The sequence below is a fragment of the Argiope bruennichi genome, chromosome 4 (assembly GCF_947563725.1).
Source record: "Argiope bruennichi chromosome 4, qqArgBrue1.1, whole genome shotgun sequence".
Taxonomy (NCBI): domain Eukaryota; kingdom Metazoa; phylum Arthropoda; class Arachnida; order Araneae; family Araneidae; genus Argiope; species Argiope bruennichi.
In genome coordinates, this window is record NC_079154.1 from 71,862,981 (window position 1) to 71,884,819 (window position 21,839).

Genomic DNA, 21,839 nt, shown 5'->3' on the forward strand with positions numbered 1-21,839 from the left:
ACACACAATGAATAATTATTATATAAATAATTAATATCATGTATCAAAGTTTTGTTGCTAAAATTAATTCATATAAATGCAGGATTTTGTCAGCTATTGAAAATATTCAATTTCCTTATAAATGTTGTACAAGCACCAATATTAATGAAATGATAACAAGTATGCAATAAAGATTTGGGAACATTACCTTCCAATGCTTTCTCAGAGCTCAATGATTATAATTAATCTTGAACTCAATATGTCATATTTTTTTCAATAAAAAAGAAATCTATCTGAGTGAAATCAGGCAAGCAGCAAGAGTTCAATGCAACCTCTTCAAAATAATCAAAGCCCATCAGAATTTTATCAAGGTAGTTTTTAAGTTGCAACAGTAATATGGAAATACTCCATTCTACAAGAAGCAGAACAGAGCAGTAGCACATGGAGAATTGAGCAGTATATATATATATATATATATATTAATGTGTGACATAACTCAGCACATCAGGTACACATTACCAGTTCGAAGAATATTCCCATCCAATTTTCATCAGTGGTGGTAAAATGAATAAAATTTAAAAAAATATTTATCGTTTTCTTCTCAATTAAGAAAGCTTGTCAATAATACTATTGTTTAAGAATTATTACATACATTCACATAAATATACTGATTTAAGCTAATATTTAAGCACATATGAGAAAAAAACTCACCTTCAAGACAAGTAATATATAAGATCGATTCAGATTCTTATTTTGCAGTTCGCTGAGAAGATCCAGAATTGCATGGTATCGAACAATTTCATCAGGAAAACTTAAAATAAAATTATGATATTATCATTTTTATAACTAATATAAACTAAATTACAATATTAAATTATATGAAAGATTTAATATTATTTTTTCAGAAACTATATAGATCTTATTATATAATTCATTTTATCAATTAAGTGTATAGTTAAATAATCACTGAAACTTTTTAAAAAAAATTCATAATTTTTATGTGCAAAAGCAATCTTTCCCATTCAATGCTTATCAATAATATATTTTAATTTGCATCAGAAAATAAAGAAAAAATATAAATATATGAATGGATTATAATTGTATATGTATTATATGTATCACTATTATTATTTGAATGAAGAAAATTGATATAATGATATTTGTTATGATAAGCACATAAAACATTTATTCAATAAATCTATTGATACATATGTTCAATGAGTGTGCTAGCAATCATATTAAGCAAATGTTTAGGTTAGATACATTGCCACCTTATAAACACACATTGTTTGGAGTTACAATTTTTTTTTGCTAGTCCACAGAATACATCTTAAAAAAAATTGTCACACATTTCCTTTGTGTTTCTTATTTTTGAATTTAAAATATAAATTATAACTTATTCATTTTTAATAGATTAGATTCACACATCAGCAGTGCTTTAGCATGCATCCCCCACCCCACCCCCACCGATATATTTATCACTGATAATCTATTTCATCTGCTTGCAAAAGTTTTACTTTTTTCAAAAAATTTATCAAATATACTTTCCTTCAGAAATTATTAAATCAGCTATCAAAAGTTTTCTACCCTTCTTAATTGTGATATTGTCTGAAACTGCGATTTGGATGTATTCACTCTCATAATTAAAAATCACATTTATAATTTGTAACTTCATTTTAATTTATCCAATTTTTTAAGTGCAAACCGAAGAAACTTATGCTTGAAGGAATCTTTATTTTAACTGTAACACTTCTAAAATTATAGGAAACATATTTTTAATTTAAAATAATTTTATTGTCAACATTTTCAAATTTACAATTATTTCTTTATCTTTATCCACAATCTCGGTCATTCAATATTTAATAATTTCTTTATTTCAAAATTTAATGCACCCATTGCAACTCTTCTTTGATCAATTATTATCTATGGTTCTTAACTCATTGCATTCTCAAGCCAACCTCTGCTTTTGCATATTTCTCACAAGTTTATTCTTTTTATTTTAATAATAAAAAACATTTGAAATAATTCTACAATTCAGTGCACTAACTGAATGGAAGAAAAAGATTTAATCAGCTGGATATGTTAAAAAATAAAAATAATGGAAATGGTTTGAATTATGTTATGAATAACATTACTACAAATTATACTTAAAAAATTTGTTTTCTGCAGTAATTTTTTTGAAGTTATTATGAACAAATGACAAAATTTCAATCACTTTCTAATTAAGTGTACATTTTATTTTTGCATTTTGAAAAGTTAAAAGTAATTTTTTTCTTGCCTTAAAAAGTAATTCTCCCAAATTTTATTGAAATCAGTCCATGATTTTGGAAGAGATGCAGAACAAACATATTAAGTTAACCAAAATGGCTTTAAATTTATATTATAGAGAGTTTAGGTTATATATGCCTATGTCTAGTAACTTTTGAAATTTTAATATTATACTTTCAGTTAAGAATTAAATCCTTTTCTAAACAGTTTTCCTTAATTTCTTTCCTTTTTAACAATCTAAAAAAAAAAAAAATGGTTTATCACTTGAATACTATTCTCTTTATTTTTACATCTCATAATAATAATTTCATGGTAAAAATTAAACTTTCAGCTGTAATATATTTTGATTAATCTCAATTTTCAAAGATGAATTGCAAGTGAACAATAAACAACAAATTTGTGTTAAACAAAACAAAGATGAAAAAAACAACTGCAATGCCCTACTCACATACACTTACTATCCAATCCTTAAAAATAAGGCTCTATTTGAAAATATCAAAACATATGACCAAAGGTTTAAACAAAGAATTTTAATAAACTTACTCTTCTTCAACCTTCTGGACAGCCACAATGCCACCATCTTCACCATTGGCAAAACTCACTTTAGTAATGTAAACTCCACATTGCTTATTATTAGAAAATGATACAGCATGAAGCAATGATAAGGCTTCTTCATCTGTTGCATTTTTGAGAATAATATTAATCAAGTTTTTCACCTTTGTTCTAAAGAAAAAAGGGAAAATAAAGTATTTAATAAGCATAATAAGCATTCTATATTTATATGTAACCAAAAAGCCTAGTCTTATAGAAAGAAGAGATTGTATATATATATATATATATATATATATATATATATATATATATATATATATATATATATATATATATATATAAAATTCTATCCCCCCCCCTCTTATTTGATACACACATAAAAAGATCTTTAAAAAACAAACCCCATTTTGAAAGAGAAATACTTTAAAAAAAAAAAAAAACTTGGAAAGGAAATCATGTAACTTATATATTATACATTTTTCTGTTCTATTAAAGCTTTGATAATGGGAATTTCTATAAAAAGAGATTAGAGTGAAATTTTGAAAATTAATACATTAATAAAGATTAGTTATGGAAATACAAAATAGCAGTATAAAATTTAACAAAAAAAAAAAAAAAAAAAAAATACAAACAAGAAAATTTAAGTAAGTCTAATAAATGTAGAAAATAACAAATTAATTCAAAACAAAAATATTAAATTAAAGAACAATTACACATTTAATATATAACCAAATGTATACAGAACTAGAAGCAGAAAAACAATTCCTGTCCATAATATCTACAACAAAATAGGGGGGGGGGAGATGATTGCCAAATAAAGTGAACCATTAGAAAAGTAATAAGACCAAAAGAATTTGAAACTCTGTAGTCAAAACCTTTAAAGGAGGTACATGAACCCATATAAAAATATCAAATGAGCCCTACATATTCGGAGCTGAAAATGAAAAATACTAACATTTGAGGAAAGAAATAGCAAAAACAGAAAGTAGCAGTTCTCTCTCACTTTTTTTTTTTTTTTTTTTTGTCGTCATAGATGTAATCCTGTAGCATATCTTAAGCATTAAAGACAAATGACTTGTAGTTTAAATGACTTTATTTTTCGTTAACAAATGAAATACAAAAAATTATGAATTTATATGTTTATTTTTCCATAATAATTATATTAATCAGTAAACTATTAATAAATATCAAAATTATTAATTGAAAAAAAGAAATAACTCTACAAAAGAGAGAATACAATTAGCAAGATAGTTATATCTATTAAAATTTATATTATATAGAAATAATCAAGGGACTAAATATCCCGCTAATATTTAAAAATTCAGTAAATTAGGTCAGAGGTACAAAAGAAATTTCTTTGGAACAAATAGTTCTTTTAGATGATGAAATTTTTTCTTCTTCCTACATTTATAAGAAGTCATACTATATACACAGTCATACTATATATGTTATACACCAAAAATGTATGGGAAATCATCCTAAACAACAACAAAAACATAAAATATTTTTTTCATTAATTTCAAATTCATGACTCTGTAGTGCACTAAGGTCACCATTATGATTAGCTGTGTAACAAATTTCCTTGTAGTTAAGTGTAATAGATTTATCTGAATATCACATGCACCCAACACTTCCTTTTTATAAACATAGAGTAAAATGAATTCACACAAAAGAAAAAGAATTACGAAGGAGTTTTTATACATACTATTTTCTATAGATCAGTAAGTAATATAATTTTAACATATCATACAATAAACTATATCAGAGTAATATTACATTTTACTTACTTTAAAGAAGATTTTCCTCTGAGCAAAAAGAAAAACATGTTACACAGGCAATGAGAGAATGGGAAGAGCAACTTTATGTACTTGTGACTCAGACAATGTGAAGAAAATCCAAAAATCTGAATTAGAGAAAGAAGGAAAATGTTTATACCATAAATTATATTCATATAATACAAATAGCACAAATGCAGGGAGTGAAGTGATAGATCATAATATAGTGCATATATAACAAAAATATAAAGTGTATTACTCACAAATTAAGAAAAATCATTATAAAGAACAAATGAGTGAATACCTGATGCAAATCTTCTATGCAAGTAGTTAATTCAATTTCTTTGACAATAACATTCACTTGCAAATTTGCTAAAATTAAATAAAGGAATATTTTAAAAAATTTATAATACTGATTCAATGAAGCTGAAAACATCAAAGATATACATATACCCAACAACTCTTAGATTTGTAAGTTATAGCAAAACTCAATATTCTTTAACAATACAGATTATAATAAAGACATGTATAGAATTTCCTCCACTTTTTTTAACAATTAGAAGATGTAAAATTTCTCTTAATAATCAATGGTTCAATCAATTGTTCTCTTAATAATCAGTTATTCTCCTTCTCTCACATTTGATATCACATTACTTATGCGTCATACATGGGAAACTGAGTATGTCAGAAGAGTAAAATGATAAGCTACAAGATTAAAAAAGAATTAAATAAGTTGCATTAAGAAAGAGAAATCATAATTTTTCTGATAAAAATAATTATTTTATTATATATTTATATATATTAATATATAATTCATATTATAAAATAATTTAAAATTTCTGATATACGAAAAAAATTCTGCTGATACAGCAACTATGTGCTTTTAAGGAAAAACCCATCAAATTTTCGGAAATTAAGAATTATATAACAAGAATTTAAGCATCAAGGCCAAAAACAGCATATAGGATATATTCATTCATTTATAAATTATAAATAATTAAATGTAAATTAATGCATTAAAAATTGACTATTTTGCCCAGAGTATGAAACAATATCAATAATATAACAAACTTTTCATATATCTCCCCCCCCCCTAAGAAAAAGTAAGTATTATTATTTCAAAACCCCTTATTTATTTACTTCAGTATCATATATCAATTCATAAATTATCCAAAAAGAGAAAAGAAGAGATATTGTTTGTAACATTTAGAAATGAATGAAATAAAGTCAGCATATTTATCAAATAACACAACAAATTAGCATATAGGAAATATAGTATAATAAATTGGCATATATACAATCTCATAATGAGAAGTAAAAGTTATTTACACTTTATATCATTATAATCTGGTCAGAATTATATCATTTCTTTTTAAATACTATATAAGAAATCTTTCAGATTCAAAGTGAACATATACTTCAATAAATCAGATTTATTGGTCTCTATAAATGTCTCTAATAAAAATATTTAGATTTCAATTAATACTATATTTTTAGCAATAAATTTGTTGCGCACAAAAGTATTACTAACTTGGTTGACGAACACAGTTCCAAAGTGGCTTAAGTAATTTCACAAGAAAATGCTGCTCAGCAGACTTTATATCCCGTTCACAAAACTGAAGAATAATGCAGCAGGCAAGATATTTGAAGAGTCCATCCATCTTCGATCCTTTCACATGGAGCAATTGAAATACCTAAAAATTTAATTATTGTAGCGAGTTTTATCAGAGAAATTTTAAGAAATAAACTAATGATAACAGCTGTGTAAATCAGTAAGAAAATCACAATAATGAGTACTAGTGACCTTTGTCAACAAGCTTGTTCACCAAGATGGACCTTTTAGGTTGTTAAATGATTAAAATGGGATGCATTTAAAAAAAATTATTTCATTATTTGATATGCCTGAAAAAAAAATGATTAAATCAATCTGCTATGAATTACTGAGGGTGCAAATTCAAAACTATATATAATATGAAAAAAAAAAAGCAGTAAAAATGTCATTTTAAAGAAAGCAATTTTAACACTTTCAATGCTACCGATGAGATATCTTGTCTTTCAGATACTTCCATTGATATTTTATATTTGCCTTTTCATGAAGTTTCTATCTAATTCATCCTTAGTGATGAATGTGTTAAGATTTTTAAAAAATAATCTTTTTTAATGGCACCAATTTAATTTCCTATTTTTTCCAATTTAATTGGAAGTATCTGAAAGACAAGATATCTTATTGGTAACGTTGAAAGTGTTAAAATCTTAGTTTTTAACATTAGCAGAAGTATGCAATTGATGAATGAGCCTGAATTCAATCATAAAATTAAAAACATTGTAACAAATTGTGCCTTAAATTAAATTTTAAAAAATTATTTAAAATACAGGGGAAAAGTTGCATAGAAATGGAATTTATATATATTATTTTTAATATAATACAAAAATTATTTTAATGAGATAATAATTTTGGAAAATATGGTCATCAACCTCCATAGTTCAGTTATAGTGATTAAATAGGTTGAACTTATTTTTAACCTCAATTAAACCTTCTGTTTGGCGACTATTTCTTTAATTATTATTATTATTATTTTACATCTTCTTGTTTCTGAGCTCTCTACAGAACATTTTAAATCTTATTTTGCAGAACTATTAATCAGTAAAGTGTTGAATTAAGTCCAATTGAAAAAAAGAATGAAACATTAGTACAGAGATTTATTTACATATGATTGCCATTATCTGATAATAAGTAAAAATGATTTCCATAACACATACATTAGTGTTTTATATATATGTTTTGATTAATTTATATATTACTTTCATTTCTACAAATATTATTCTATCTCCAACTCCCCCCCCCCCCTTAATATATTACGTGTTGGACACAAAGGCATTAATCTTATGATCAAAATCATATTTATGTCATTCACTTTTTTAATAAACATGAAATAAAAGCTTTCAAGTCTTTTCACCAGAACTTGAGGGCAAGGAAAATGATAGAGATTCTCCCTTATTATTCTGGGATGAAAAGATTAAAAACTATCATGTTAGATTTTTAAAAAGCTGACTCAGAGTTTAAATATATATTAATTACTATATGTTAATTACTATTATATATCTAACTACAGACCAATGTTTTTAAAAATTCCAAGATTTCCTGACTAAATTTACCAGTTTTAGAACATATATTACAAAATGTGAACAATTACCTGCTTTGACAATTGTTGAGCATAATCAGCAAGAGAAATGTGCCGTACTGGATTGTAGGTTATCAAACGAGCCACAGTTTCAATTCTGGTGGTATCTACTTTACCAGTTCTGTAATCAGCATCTAAAAATAAAAGTTAGGAAATAAGAACATCAGTCATTCCAGACAATAGCAGTTTCAGTATGTTAAAAAAGATACAAATTCTGTGTATATAATTTCTCACACCACAGAGTTAATGAAAAAATTTTATCTACCAGTGATAGCTTGGAAAGTAGTAATTAATAAATAAGCAATTCAAATAATGACTGCAGACTATGTAAGCATATAAATTTCTTATATTTTATTTATTTATTTGTAAATATTTATTCTGTACTTACTTAAAAAAATGGAAGAAAAAAAAATCTGATATAAGGCAGATTTTCAATATTTTTAAATACAATTTTAAAGGCATATTTACATAAAATTTAAATAAGCAAACACCTATAAAAGGCAATGTCTTTATACAAAATTCATTTATTCAAATAAGAATTACTTCTTAATAAAGTAATTTTTTAGATTTATTCAGAAGAACGCAGTGAAGAAAAAATAAAGAAAATGTTTATTCTCTTTACTGAATATAAAAACAAACTCTAAAAGACACCACACTCAATATGAAATTTTCAATTTAATTTAAATAAAATGCATTTTATATTTTACAATAACAGTAGATTAATTTTTTCAATATTTTAACCAAAAAATTAATCATCACTGCCAATCAGTTTTAAATTAAAGTTCAAACTATATAATTCAAAATACATGAAAAATAAACTAATATAATTTTTACTATTAATAAAATTGACAATTTGCCTGTCTGCTGCCAATCTATACAAGACTGCTATACCTAAAATTATGAAATTTGTTAAATATGTATATATTAGCCTCTACAGAACACACTCATTTTACCAAGGATTACCAAATTTGGCACAGATATATTTTGGAGAATGAGAATGTGCACCCCATTTTTTGCAAATTTTAATTATTTAATCAAATTCTGGTATTTTCAGCCACTTTTTCCCCTAACTTCCAAAAACAGTAATTGCATAGAAATTACTTTTATATCCTTCAAAGTGAAACAATTACCTTTACAATAACATTCACACAATTCAGAAATTTCTACTGGAAATCTCATTGAATAGCTTTAAACTCAAATTATTTAAATAACGTCCAAACTTTAAAATTTATTGATATAACTGATTATTTGTACAATCCAACTGGTCAATGAAGAATTAAAGTCAATTATATATATATATATATATATATATATATATATATATATATATATATATATTTAACTAATAATTTATGTCAGGTTATTCCAAATATCTTCTCCATCCTCTAAGAACTAAAATAGCTACAAATACAGGCTCTTTAATTTAAACAGTACTATGTTTATAATTTTTTTTATATAATACAATCTACATTTTTCAATTAAAATATTACAGCAGATAAAAAAATACACCTAATATCAACAGAGGTAAATAAGAAGACATTATTTTTAAAAAAATCAATTTATATTTTAATAAGAAATTTGAGTTGAGTGACAATATCCATATTAATTAGAAATTTCAAATGCACATTGATTAATTTTTCATGCAAATTATATTGATAGATTTATACAATTATATAATAAAATCTATATTTTTCAGTTAAAATATTACAGCAGATAAAAAAAAAAAACCTAATATCAACAGAGGCAAATAAGAAGACATTTTTAAAAATCAATTTAAATTTTAATAATTCATACAATAAGAAATTTGAGTTGAGTGACAATATCCATATTAATTAGAAATTTCAAATGCACATTGATTCATTTTTCATGCAAATTATATTGATAGATTTATTACTAACCATAAGCTTTATCTAGAACCACTTGAACTAAATCTGCGATTCCTTGATTTTGAAGAATCATATCAGTCCACAATTGATTGCAAATTTTTCTCAACCAAAGAGGTGACTTTGACATGGCTACTTCTGATCCCTAGAGAAATAATTCAAGACATTTAAAATTTTTAATAATTTCATTGAAATAAGGACCGCAATGTTATATCCATATATGCTCTTTTTTTTTTATCAGAAAAACAAGAATGACTGAGTAAGAATACTACAATAAATATTTCATCGGTAGAAATTTAAGTAATGTAAAATTGCAATACGACAAGCACTCTATATCATAGGAATAATAAAATATTATAGAATATTTTAATTATTCCTATGAAATTAAGTGTAAATATTTTAACATATAGGATTATCTATGAAGTACAACAACAACAAAATATAAATAACAAACTGAACGATTACTCATACTCATTTTTTAATGTGATTCAAAGGTACAAGCATTATTGAAAATATAAAAGTACAAAATAAGGGAAGGAAAATGGAAAAATTCATAAAATATCCACCTATTTCATATCATGAGTGAAGCCAGTTAAATCATAAAATAATCTTGAGTTTCTTAGTTTACATAACTGTCTCATAAAATAATGACTAACACTATTAAAGCATGACATAAATATTATATCATATATATATATATTATACATATATACAATAACAATGTTAACACCTTGATTGTGTGAGAATCACTGGTGGCCAGCGTGTCCATGTAAATTATATAATAAGAAATTCTGGGTGGCAGTCAACGTTATAGTTTTGTAGATTAAAATAAAAAATATTTTAAATAATGAATTGAATGATGCAAAAAATTGTACAAAATGTTAGAAGAATTGCAAAGTGTGTTATGAAACAGTTCTTTGTTTATACAAGAGAAAAAAATGTACTCTTATTATGTCTATTATTACATATTTATAGAATTATTAATCACATTAAAGAATAATCAATGTATATTAGAGTACACTTCTGAGTATCTGGCCTAATGTGGCAGAAGAGCAGACCAGATAACAAAAAAGCCAGACAGATCAGAGTTCTATGAACACATTTCTTTGCCTGCTAATACCAGAAGACAAAGTTTTTATATCAAACATATTATGTAATATATATTTTCTTGCTTCTTATTGAGTACTAAGCCCTCCATTTATCTCAAGCAATGTAGAATGCGAATGCAGCCATGGCCCATTCAATCACAGAAGCAGTTACTGATAATGTGTCGAGTTAAAATAGAAGACTCTGCACTGGTAGTGTATATGCTGCACTGCACACTTCAAGAATTTATTAGAGAAAGAATAAGTTAAAAGATATAAACTGTTCACATTTTAACCTAAATTCTGTAATGCTTAACTTAACATAAACAAAACATTAAAGTAAATCATAGGCCTAGTTCTTAAGAAAATTCACGCAAACTGATTTTATTTTCCACTGATAAATGATTACACAGATATGAAAAAGTAACCCTAAGATAAGAGTTTAGTTTTTGAAAAAGTCCTTAATATATAATTGCTTCTGTAATGCCTTACCTTCCTCATTTAATTACAATAAAAGAAAACTAGGCTGGATAATACAGAAGCCGGATAGTTGCGAAGTGGATATTTGAGAGTGTACTGTGTTATTAATTTATCACACATTTTAATTTCATTTGTGATTCCACAAAATAGGCATGCAATTTAGAAAATTATATACGTTATCTACTATATAAATTTTCAATTATAAGAGTACCAAAATAGCTTACGTTTACTTAAGGTTCAAGTGATGTATTTAAGGTAAGACATTTTTTTTACTTCACAAATAATTACTCAAAACAATGACTAAAGAATTTTTATAAACTTCATTATTTAAAAAGTAATTCTTTAATATATTTCCTACTTAAAACTTTTAAGTTGAAAATAATTTCACAAATATATTTGTATTGTTTTGCTTGTTTGTTTACAGCTACAACAGTACAAACAGAGAAATATACAAAAGCAAAGCAAATTTTTTAAAATTTATTATATTTATAATTTGTAAATAAAAGAGTTTCAGCCATTCATTTAAATCTTATAAAATTATTTATATTTGAAAGGAATACTGATCTTACTTAAGGTTTCTAAATGTTTAATTTCAACTAAATATATAATCAAATTTTTCAACAATTCAAAATTAAGTTACAAGCTTCCAAAATCCTAAAATAAACAAGAAAAGATAAAACAGAAGAAAAAAAAAATTATTATTTATTATTAATTAACAATTACTATCCCAGAAAATGATCATGATGAAATCTAAATATGTTTCAATACTTACTTTCAAATTGAATTGGAAAACAATGCTGAATCTGCAGTTATTGTTTCTAACTAATAATAAGAAATTTACCTGCATCAACTTGTATTAAATTAATCACATAACATTAAACCTTCAAACTTACATCTAATTTAATTGGGATCCCTTGAAAGAGTAAAAGTTCCCACATTAATAGGGATGGGCATATTTGTTTCAGAAAAGTTTCCAGATGAGGAGCAAAATATTTTCGATGGGCCAGCATCATGTTGATTATTTGTGCTTCAGTATGATTTGTGCCATCTATAGAAAAGAATAAAACTTAAGACATTTAGAAATACAAGTAAGAGAAGTTTATGTGCCAAGCAAAAAAATTTTTGTACATACCTTTAATAGCAGAAAGCATGAATTTAAAACATAATTTACCTGATTGTGGAAACTCTGTCGATAACTCCTGAAAGTAAACAGATATTAAAAGAAAATAATTTATAGTAAATAAGTCGAATTGACAGAAAATGTTTGGATTTTAAATGTTTACAATACTCATTAAAATTTAAAATAACTAAAAAAATTATATATTTTAACATAATATCACAGGTTGATAAAATATATTTTAATTAATATTATATTTAATAAAAATAAACATACTTTCATAAAGGAAAAATATAAATAAATTTTTTAAATTTATAAGGAATGTAAGTAAAAGGTTTGATCACCTCAGCATTTTCAACCTTCTTTATAGGAGCATGACACAGCTGCAAAAGAGCAGCTAAGATATCTGTTCCATGACTTGTTAAAATGGTACTTTGCATTGCTTCACATTCCAAACACCCTATTAAGGTATCTAGGCACACAGCTATTTGTATATGTTTTTGATAAAGAGTGCTTTCAGATGCAAAGCATTCCAAAATTATTGCATGTTTTAGACGTTTACATAAAGGAATTCCAATACCTCTCAATAAGTTTGGCAAGATGCCCAAGGAAACAGCAAATTGCAAACTCTTTCTCAAAACATTTTTTTGTGACATATTAAGTAATTCTTTAGGAATAGGCAATTTTGAGGCATCACTCTTTTTAGAAGTCAATTCACTCTCTTCTGAAAGTGTTAACTTCAGTAGCCTTAAAAGCACCAAACATAATTGAAGGAATTTTAAATAGTCACAGGTTGTACACTTCTCTCCGAAACAAGGCTGAATATATTCAGTGACAAAGGCCTTTACTTCTGAATAATTTTCAATCTTATGGAATGCCCGGTGCACATTTCTTCTCAGTTCATGAGGGAAAGAATCCTTGACATTTTCATTATATCTAGTTGTTTCAATACATTCCGCTAAAAAAAAGAAAGTAAATATTTACTTACAATGTCATTTCAGGCAAATAAATACATTTCATATAAAATAATCTTTAAAATTACATTTTCAAAAAATATTAAAAATTTTTATTAAAAGAAGCATTTTTAAAAAATGAATTTTAAACCAAGACATAAGTTAAATTTTTACTAGCAATTTGCTTCAAAAAAACAAGCATTAAAAAAAAAAATCTTTTAGAGATTTCCATAATAATTTTTAAAAAATATGTCATACATTTAATTCATCCATAATCTTAAAATTAACTATTTCCTTGTGATTTGACTTCAAATATTTTTAACTTTTTGGTTTGCTTGGGCATGTAGCTTCTTCCGTAACTTTAGCTGTCTCATGACATGAAACACATGTATCTAAAATAAATATCTGCTCAGTTACATTAAACAAGAATCCTACTTTTGAAGTTATGTAGGCTTTGAATGTATTCCCACACCTCTTTTTCCTACTTTCTACAATGATATGTAGAATGTACAATTCTCTGGGCATGGAATTAATAAGAACTTTTAAAATTGTTAAACATTTAACCTTTTCATAATAATGAATTAAACTTTTTTTTTATTTGTTAGCTTAACTGATTTAAAGTGTCAAAGAGAATTTATTCCTCGGCTCATTTATAAAAAAATGTATTTTCCATATTATTGTATTATAAATAATAGATACATTTTCGATCTACACTTATCACTTCTAGAATCTTAATACAAATTTTCCTCTTTAGTATCCATTCTAGTACTTACTACAGGTTATAATATAAAATTTTCAATAAATTATTTTTAATAACTATAAAAAATTTTATATGCACAACAAATATATGGAAACTTTCTTAAAGAATATACAGAAATAGAATAAAATTACATTTAGATACTTACTAATTTTGATATCATTAGTCAAAATATGCAAGCAATTGCAAATGTTTTGAATTTTGCTTTCTTCCGCACTCATGCTGACTTATCTGTAAGAGGAAAAAAAGATTACATTAGGAAGAAAACAATTCAAATATTGATAAATTTTATAATATTTCCATAAATTTACAGCAAAAATTTCACTTGAACCTGCTGCAAAACAAAAATTAAAGAAAATACATGATTCAATAGCAAATATTTTATTAAAAAGAAACTTATGTGATATTTGTATATTTTCTATAAATCTATATACAAAAGCAAATATATATTCAGTTTCCTTAAACATACATGTTTCTTATCATACAATCTTACATAAATAGTTGCACAGATACAACTTTTTATAGAGACCGATATCGGAGGGGAAGGACATATTTAAATGACACTCACAAAACTTTCCAATGTTCATGTAAAAAAATTATTAAAAATAATAAAATAACCATGACAAAAATAATTAATAAATAGTCCTTATCACTTAAAAAAAGGTGAAAAATCTATATTAATAAAAATGAATGTAATTTACATGCCAAATCATTAGAGTTATAGATACCGAACTTAATACATATATACTTTAAAAGGAAGAAATATGCACCTTGAAGAAAATTTAAAATTTCAATTGTTTAGAAAGTAAGCAAAATTTCGAAATTTTTCTACTGTAGCTTCCAAAAACATTACAGCATAAAAAATTTTACACTGTGATAATATTTTTTAAAAAATTGTTTTTTAATGGTACAAATTTAATAATTAAGCAAATTTTTTCTAAATTTCAATAATTTTTAAAAATAATATTTTTGTTTAATTTTTGACAATAGATTGGAATCTTGAGGCTCAAACTATTTTTATTATTTCTTCAAATACTTAATTGCATGATTTCCTCCCATTTTTGAAAAGTTAAGGAAAAATTATTCTGTTTAATATCTGAGTAATTTACATAATGAAAAAAAGGTAAAATCACAGCTCTTTGAAAGTTAGAAAATAATTGAACCACATAATTATGGTTGTATTAATAGTATTATAAAGAGATGGGATCAGTTTCCATTAGAAAGGATTATGCACATAATGAACAGAGCATATTATATAACAATTTGATGCTTAAAAATAGTTTGATGGTGAAATCATGGACATGAAGAAATGCACAAGAGATTTAACTGAAATTAAATTCAAACTATATGATGCTGAACCAGCTGGTCACCAAAGGTGACTAATATTAAATAAACATTTATCTATAAATATATACTATATCCTCAAGAAGAATTATATACTACAAGCAAATTAACTTTCATGTATATAATATATGAAAGCAAATTTTAAAAATATTAGACTTCATAAAATCTGAAAATATTGTTGAATGCTTGCTCTAATAACTATACATATTGGAAAATAATACAAAATTATTTTACATAGCATAAGAATCATTATAAATTGAACATATTGTTGAAGGGAGAAGCCAATATGGCATCTTTTGTTATTTGATTGTTCATTCAGTAACTTGCAATAAAACAATATTTTGACTCTTGAAATAATTTTTATTAATTATAATTATGTATGTAATAAATTAAATTTTCTCACATTAAGACAATTAAACCCTTTTTCTACATAAATTCAATATAGAAACACATTAACTTCTCAATTATGCAAAAGTTTGCTTAGTCACATACATCTCTCATTACTGTACCCTTAACTGCCTAATAATGATGTGCTATATCACATCAAAATCACATGTCTTGAAAAGAAATACTAGCTTAGCTTTTTATGGAGATAATTTTATTGCCATATACATCAAAGGTAGACAATCTCTTTATGTTTTCAGTTCTGATGATGAACAACTCATAACACACTACCCATTTTCCTCATGTAAATTTATAAGGGGAATTTTCAACTTCCTGATCTTGAAGTTGGAAATTATCCTAACAAATTTACCATCAATATTGTATATATTATTACATACTTTAACATATTATTACTAGTACATTTACTCTGGTACATTATTACATAATTGATAATAATCTTTATGGATAATTTATTTTGTAAAAAAAAAAAAAAAAAAAAAATGGTTTGTTCCATTCACAAAAGAAAATAGGCTATTGATGATAAGATTCTTAAATAAAAAATATTGCTTAATCTAGAATTTTTAGTTACGCAACAAATTCCTTATGATAATCCACCAATCAGTTATTAAGTATTTTGTAATGAAACAACATATATTTATAAATTATCTAGTACACCTTCATCAAGAAATGTTACCAAGTATATCAGACTCAGAATATTATTAAATTCGTTTATCATTTTTTATAAATACATCCGAATTGCAATCATATTTTTTGTTTGTCTTTTACAGCATACCCAACTTTATATGTGTCATAAATATTTCTAGCATTTTTCTTTTTTATAAAAAGAGATTTTAATCTAACTATACTGATGCTAGCTGCTTAAAAAAAAATAATAAATAAATAAAAAATAGCATGTAATTACTTAGAGACAGAGACAGTATCTTTAAATAAAATGATAATTCAAAATATTTCAATACTGTGAATAGAACATTATTTGTATGCACTGTAGTTACATTTTTTGACTTCCTTAAAAACTATATTGAGTAAATAAGATTAAAAGTATCTAAATACTAAATCTTGTATGCTCAACTCTTAACTTAAGGCCTCCTGGTTTTAGACAAAGATTTCATTTTTAATATAGCTAGTAATTTTAAATAACTAGTTGCAGAATTTGAAATTTTTGGTTTAGGGGGCTTTAAAGTACAGGCTTCTGTTTAATATAGTTCATTCATGGAAGATGTACAGAAGCAATGACATTGCACCTTCAGATTTTCATCTAATTTTTTTTTTTTTTTTAACTGACACTAAACAATGATCTAATTTTTCTTCTTACTCAATAAAAATCAAAAAAGGCTATGAATAAAATTAAAAAATAGTTGGTTATATTTAGAAACACAGAAAATACAAAACTATATTATTACTTCTGTTACTAATTTAAAAAATTATACATCTTGTTCTTGTGTTTGATGATGATAATTTTAGAATTAAGATCGAGAGGCATCCAATGTGCATTTCCATGTCACAAAGAAAAATAAGGCAGATAATTCTTTTAATCAATAATAAGTATAAAAAATTTAGTACTGATACTAGTAGCATATTTGTAAATCCAAACTAACCTTTCCATTTCATTATTCATATTGCTCTTCAAATTAAAAAGATACTTTTGATAACTAGTTACGAAATTATTTATTAGTACATGGAATGAATTCTTAATTACTTACTGATAGAATTATTTTTTTACATCATTTTAAAGTTCAAATAACGAATTTTCCAAGATATTAGTTTCAATAATGTAAAATAATGAAGCTGATTTTTACAAATTTTTAAGTAGGGACATTTATGAAGCTTACACCATTTTGTTTTCTCCCCATAATAGAAACAATAGAAGAAAATAAAAAAAGCCTAAAAAAACTAAGATGGGGAAAATTGCTCCATCTAACATTTACAATATACTGATGGAAAATATCTATCTTTTTTTAAAGAACAGTTTAAGTAAAATGTTTACTTTTTTCAAACTTATTTCATTAGATAGTTTTGGATTGCCTTCATATACATAGAATATAATAATAATATTTAAAAAAAAAATTGAAAACAACTTGCAAATGTTAATTTTTTTTTATTTAGTCAAATTTCTATTACAAACAAAATATACATAGGCAACAAATTTGATATATGCCACAGTAATATAAAAGTAATACTTATTTCCTTGACAGCGAGTTCATTAAAATTCGATGTCAAAAAATGGTTATTTCGTTGAACTTAACACATATGGCTTAGATGTACTGTTCATATAGTCGGAAAAATACTAAATTTCATACAGATATGTTTACTTGCTTTTCAATTAGTTATATAAAATTTCAATAATTTGTTCAAAAACAAAGAATAGTATTTTTTTAATTACGCCTGCAGCTCTCCTAACTGAGCTATAAACTGGGAGAGATAACCTTTTACAATTTATTTTCATGCATTTTCTTAAAAAATACAACATTATATAGACTAATATGCAAAAAAAAAAAAAAAAAAAAAAACTAAATAAAAATGTTAAATTTTTTAAAAAAAGTACCATGAACATTTTTTTTTTTTTTTTTTTTTTTTTTTTTTTTTGCAGACGCATTTTTTAATATTTTTAAATTTATTCTATGAGAAGTTAGAAATATTATCAATCACCCAAGAAAAAATAAATTTCGGTTGATAAAGGGTTAAATTTTTTTAAACTAAAATTCATTTGTTCACTAATGCCCTATATTTAGATGAATAACAGAAGAATGTAAATTTTTACATTTCTAAGAAAATAAATAGGAACAAAAACTTTAAAAAGATTACAGCAATAAATCTTAAATAAAACTATTTATTTAGTAGTAAGATATGCTTCATATTTAATGGTTGGAAAGGTCATGTTTGTTTGGCATACATCACTTTTTAGTGTTATATAACCTATTCCTGTGAGAGTCGTAGGATTCCCTTTGTCAGAACATCCACTATTGACTTTTGTATCATCTTAAAATTCAAAAAATTGTCTTTTCAAATGATATTAATCTGATAGTCATGCAAATTTTGGAAAATTTTTGGCATTTATTTTTATTTATTTAATTTTCAAGAATAGATTAAATTGTTGCTTGGAAATTAAAACTATTGTTGCTTAAAATATTGAATTTCATGATTTTCTTTCATTGTTGAAGAGTAAAGAAGAATTAGATCAATTATTTGCGCAGTTTACAATATGAATAAAAAACTTAAATTACAATATTTCAAAAGTTACAAGATAGATGGACTAGGCTTTCACATAGAGGTATGATGTTATAGAATTGTTCTTCATAAGAAAAATTCATACTGCAATAAACAGAAGATATGTAGGTTAATATTAAAATAACACATCTTAAATGCCTGCAATTTAATGGATTTGCAGATCTGAAAATATATACAAATTATTTAACTAGAATTAAATAAAATCAAAATCCTCTTCAAACTAGTTAGTCAACAATGGCAACCAAATAAAATAATAAATTTGGAAAGTACAAGCTTCTTAACTCAAATTTAAGTTAAAATTTGTAAGGTATGAGCCAATAAGTATTATCAACAGATTACAAGCCTGTATTATTTAATTGCTTTCTTCAAATTAGTTAATCTTTTTCAGGTTAGACTCTATATTTATTATCAGAGAAGTGTAAAAATTAATATTCTTGCATTATTCAATTATACTGTGTAAATATAATAGGTATTTCAAGGTCATATTTTCTACTACTGGTAAAAAGTAGGGTCATATTTTCTCTTGGCAACAATACAGTAAACAGTAGTGCCATTATTATTTTTTTTCACATGGCCAATAGAGAGTTTTGATAGCTTTCTGTCTCTTGGCAGATGTGTTATTGCTTGATCTATTGTCATTTATTCTCAATTATAACTCAATTCACTTTCATAAAATAGTGATGAAGTTTTTCATTTTTAAAGCTCTGTTATCACGAATTGATGTCGTCTGAATTGAATTCTATGGCAAAATAATTGTTTTGACAGACACAGAATTTTTACTGCCAAAATAAAGTGGTGAGTGGTGGACAAGAAATACTGATACCCCCTCCCTGTATCACTAGCAACACAACACAATAGAATTTATCTGAATGCAGGTAAAAAGTAAAATTACAAATAAAAATCCTTCAAAATTAAAGATGTTAGGAAATTGCTCAGTGACGCATGACTAAGCGTAACAATGGATGACTGGAAAAAAGGTGTAAAACATGCAGAGAAATTAGAGGATTTTGCTAAATCTAGTGCAAGAGATGATGAAATTGAAAGGATTATGATCAATTCACAAGATGATAGTAAAAGGAGTTTTGTGAAAGCAATGAAGATTGTTTAGAGATGAGAATTTCTAAGTTAGAGATTTTTAGGTTTATAATCTTTATTTCCTTTCAAATGAAACATGCAAAGATTCTCCCTGATAATCATAACTATATCTGAAAATACATGAATTTATTTTATTAAATATATGAATTTATTAAGTATGTATGCCATTAAAAGTGTATATTTATAAAACTGATATTTATATTTATTAAACTTTCTTAAAAATTCAATATCTTCTTTTACATAATAGAGTAGAAACTATTTGTTAAAGTTTAAATGTTTAGAAATTTTTGTAAATAATTAATATACGTAACAATACTATGTAGATTTCTAATTAAAAAATTCACTTTTTTTTTTAATAGATTGACAAAAAATAGGTTTAAAATACAAAACCAAGTACTTTTAATTATTGCCCCAGCTTTCAAAGCATAATTTTTATTAGATTTTTTTTTTTAAATTTTATCAGAGAAAATATTTTAAATGAGATTGTATAAAATTGTATTCTTACATTACCATTTTACTTATTAATGACAAAATAAATTATATTAAAATATTTATAAGGTCTTCGTTAAACATCACACAAAATCCTCACAATGTTAGTAGATTTTGACAACATATAAGCTTTCAAATAGTAGCCAGAATATCCAACTTTGTGTCCTCTATACCAAATTCTAACTGAAATGTACTGGCATGGGGGGCAAGATTTATCAAAACATGATAACAGAGAAGTGGAAAGGGTTAAAAGTGAAAAATCGTATGATCTTGAAAAGCCTATTTACACAGATTATAAATAGAGGATTTTATTGAAAAATAAAACTTTAATTACATTTTTTTAAACAAATAAAACATCATCATCCTAAATTTACATTTAGCCTGGTTATTTATAATGTTATTGACTATTCATGGCATAAATTTGTAAATATGTAATTTTTGATAAAATTTTAATTAGATTTTAATAAAAAAAATTGTTTATTAGTTCACATGACATTGTATTCCAAAAGAATGAGCATGAAAAATGCTGTAAAATTATCTTCACTGTTTTGAACATGCTGGGCATTTTTTTTCACTAAAAAATATCTTTGTTTACAGAATTACACTCTAAAGATTATGATATACTATATAACTTTTACAAATATTAAAAAAGGTATCATAAGGTATAAGCCTACTGTCTCCTAGTCCCCCCCCCGTTATATGAACCACCAGCTAAATTAAAATAGCTATATGATAAAGGGAGAAACAATATAATTATGTATGAATATCTATTTCAAACTAATACGATGACTGTTTCAGGTCATACTATTCGTTTCAGTATTCCGAAACACCACTTTTCGACAATTTTATCTCATTAAGGGGAGAGACGAGGAAAGGATGAGCACATTTCCAGAATTCTTTGACCTAGATTTTTGCCTTATTAGATACTTCTTTGTTCAATTCTTTTCGAGTGTATGTGAATATCGTGTCGTTTCTGACCGTATTATTTTAACTCAATCTGCGAATAATCCGTGTTTATTTTATTGTTAAATGTAAACATCCCCTCCTTTCATCTTTCCTCTCACTCCTATTTTGACGAATTAAACCCATCCTAATACATGTGTAAAAGCGCGGAAGGTTTTATAATCCATTGTCTAACAATAACTGTGATTATATGATGAGGACAATACTTGAGTTGGCATTTCGGTTGAAGTGTAATTTAGCGTGCCCCTCAGTTTGTCGCCAACATGGTAATCCGACGAAATGTTCTT

At 25.1% G+C, this 21,839-nt stretch overlaps 1 protein-coding gene across 2 annotated transcripts in view; it reads right to left on the bottom strand.

The window, feature by feature from the left end:
- The window catches only part of LOC129966503 (transport and Golgi organization protein 6 homolog), a 34,626-nt gene that overhangs the window by 9,944 nt on the left and 2,843 nt on the right, over positions 1 to 21,839 (bottom strand). Inside the window, exons 2-12 of one of the 2 annotated variants that reach the window (XM_056080937.1) lie at positions 14,180 to 14,262; positions 12,666 to 13,279; positions 12,376 to 12,403; positions 12,098 to 12,252; positions 9,655 to 9,784; positions 7,769 to 7,890; positions 6,106 to 6,268; positions 4,879 to 4,946; positions 4,587 to 4,702; positions 2,791 to 2,970; positions 691 to 790 (exon numbers count right to left, since the gene is read on the bottom strand). In XM_056080937.1, coding sequence (XP_055936912.1) covers positions 691 to 790; positions 2,791 to 2,970; positions 4,587 to 4,702; positions 4,879 to 4,946; positions 6,106 to 6,268; positions 7,769 to 7,890; positions 9,655 to 9,784; positions 12,098 to 12,252; positions 12,376 to 12,403; positions 12,666 to 13,279; positions 14,180 to 14,252 — 1,749 coding nt within the window. In that variant the 5' untranslated portion in view covers positions 14,253 to 14,262. Of the gene's footprint in view, positions 1 to 690; positions 791 to 2,790; positions 2,971 to 4,586; positions 4,703 to 4,878; positions 4,947 to 6,105; positions 6,269 to 7,768; positions 7,891 to 9,654; positions 9,785 to 12,097; positions 12,253 to 12,336; positions 12,404 to 12,665; positions 13,280 to 14,179; positions 14,263 to 21,839 lie in introns of both variants that reach the window. The other variant, XM_056080936.1, reaches the window with a different exon arrangement.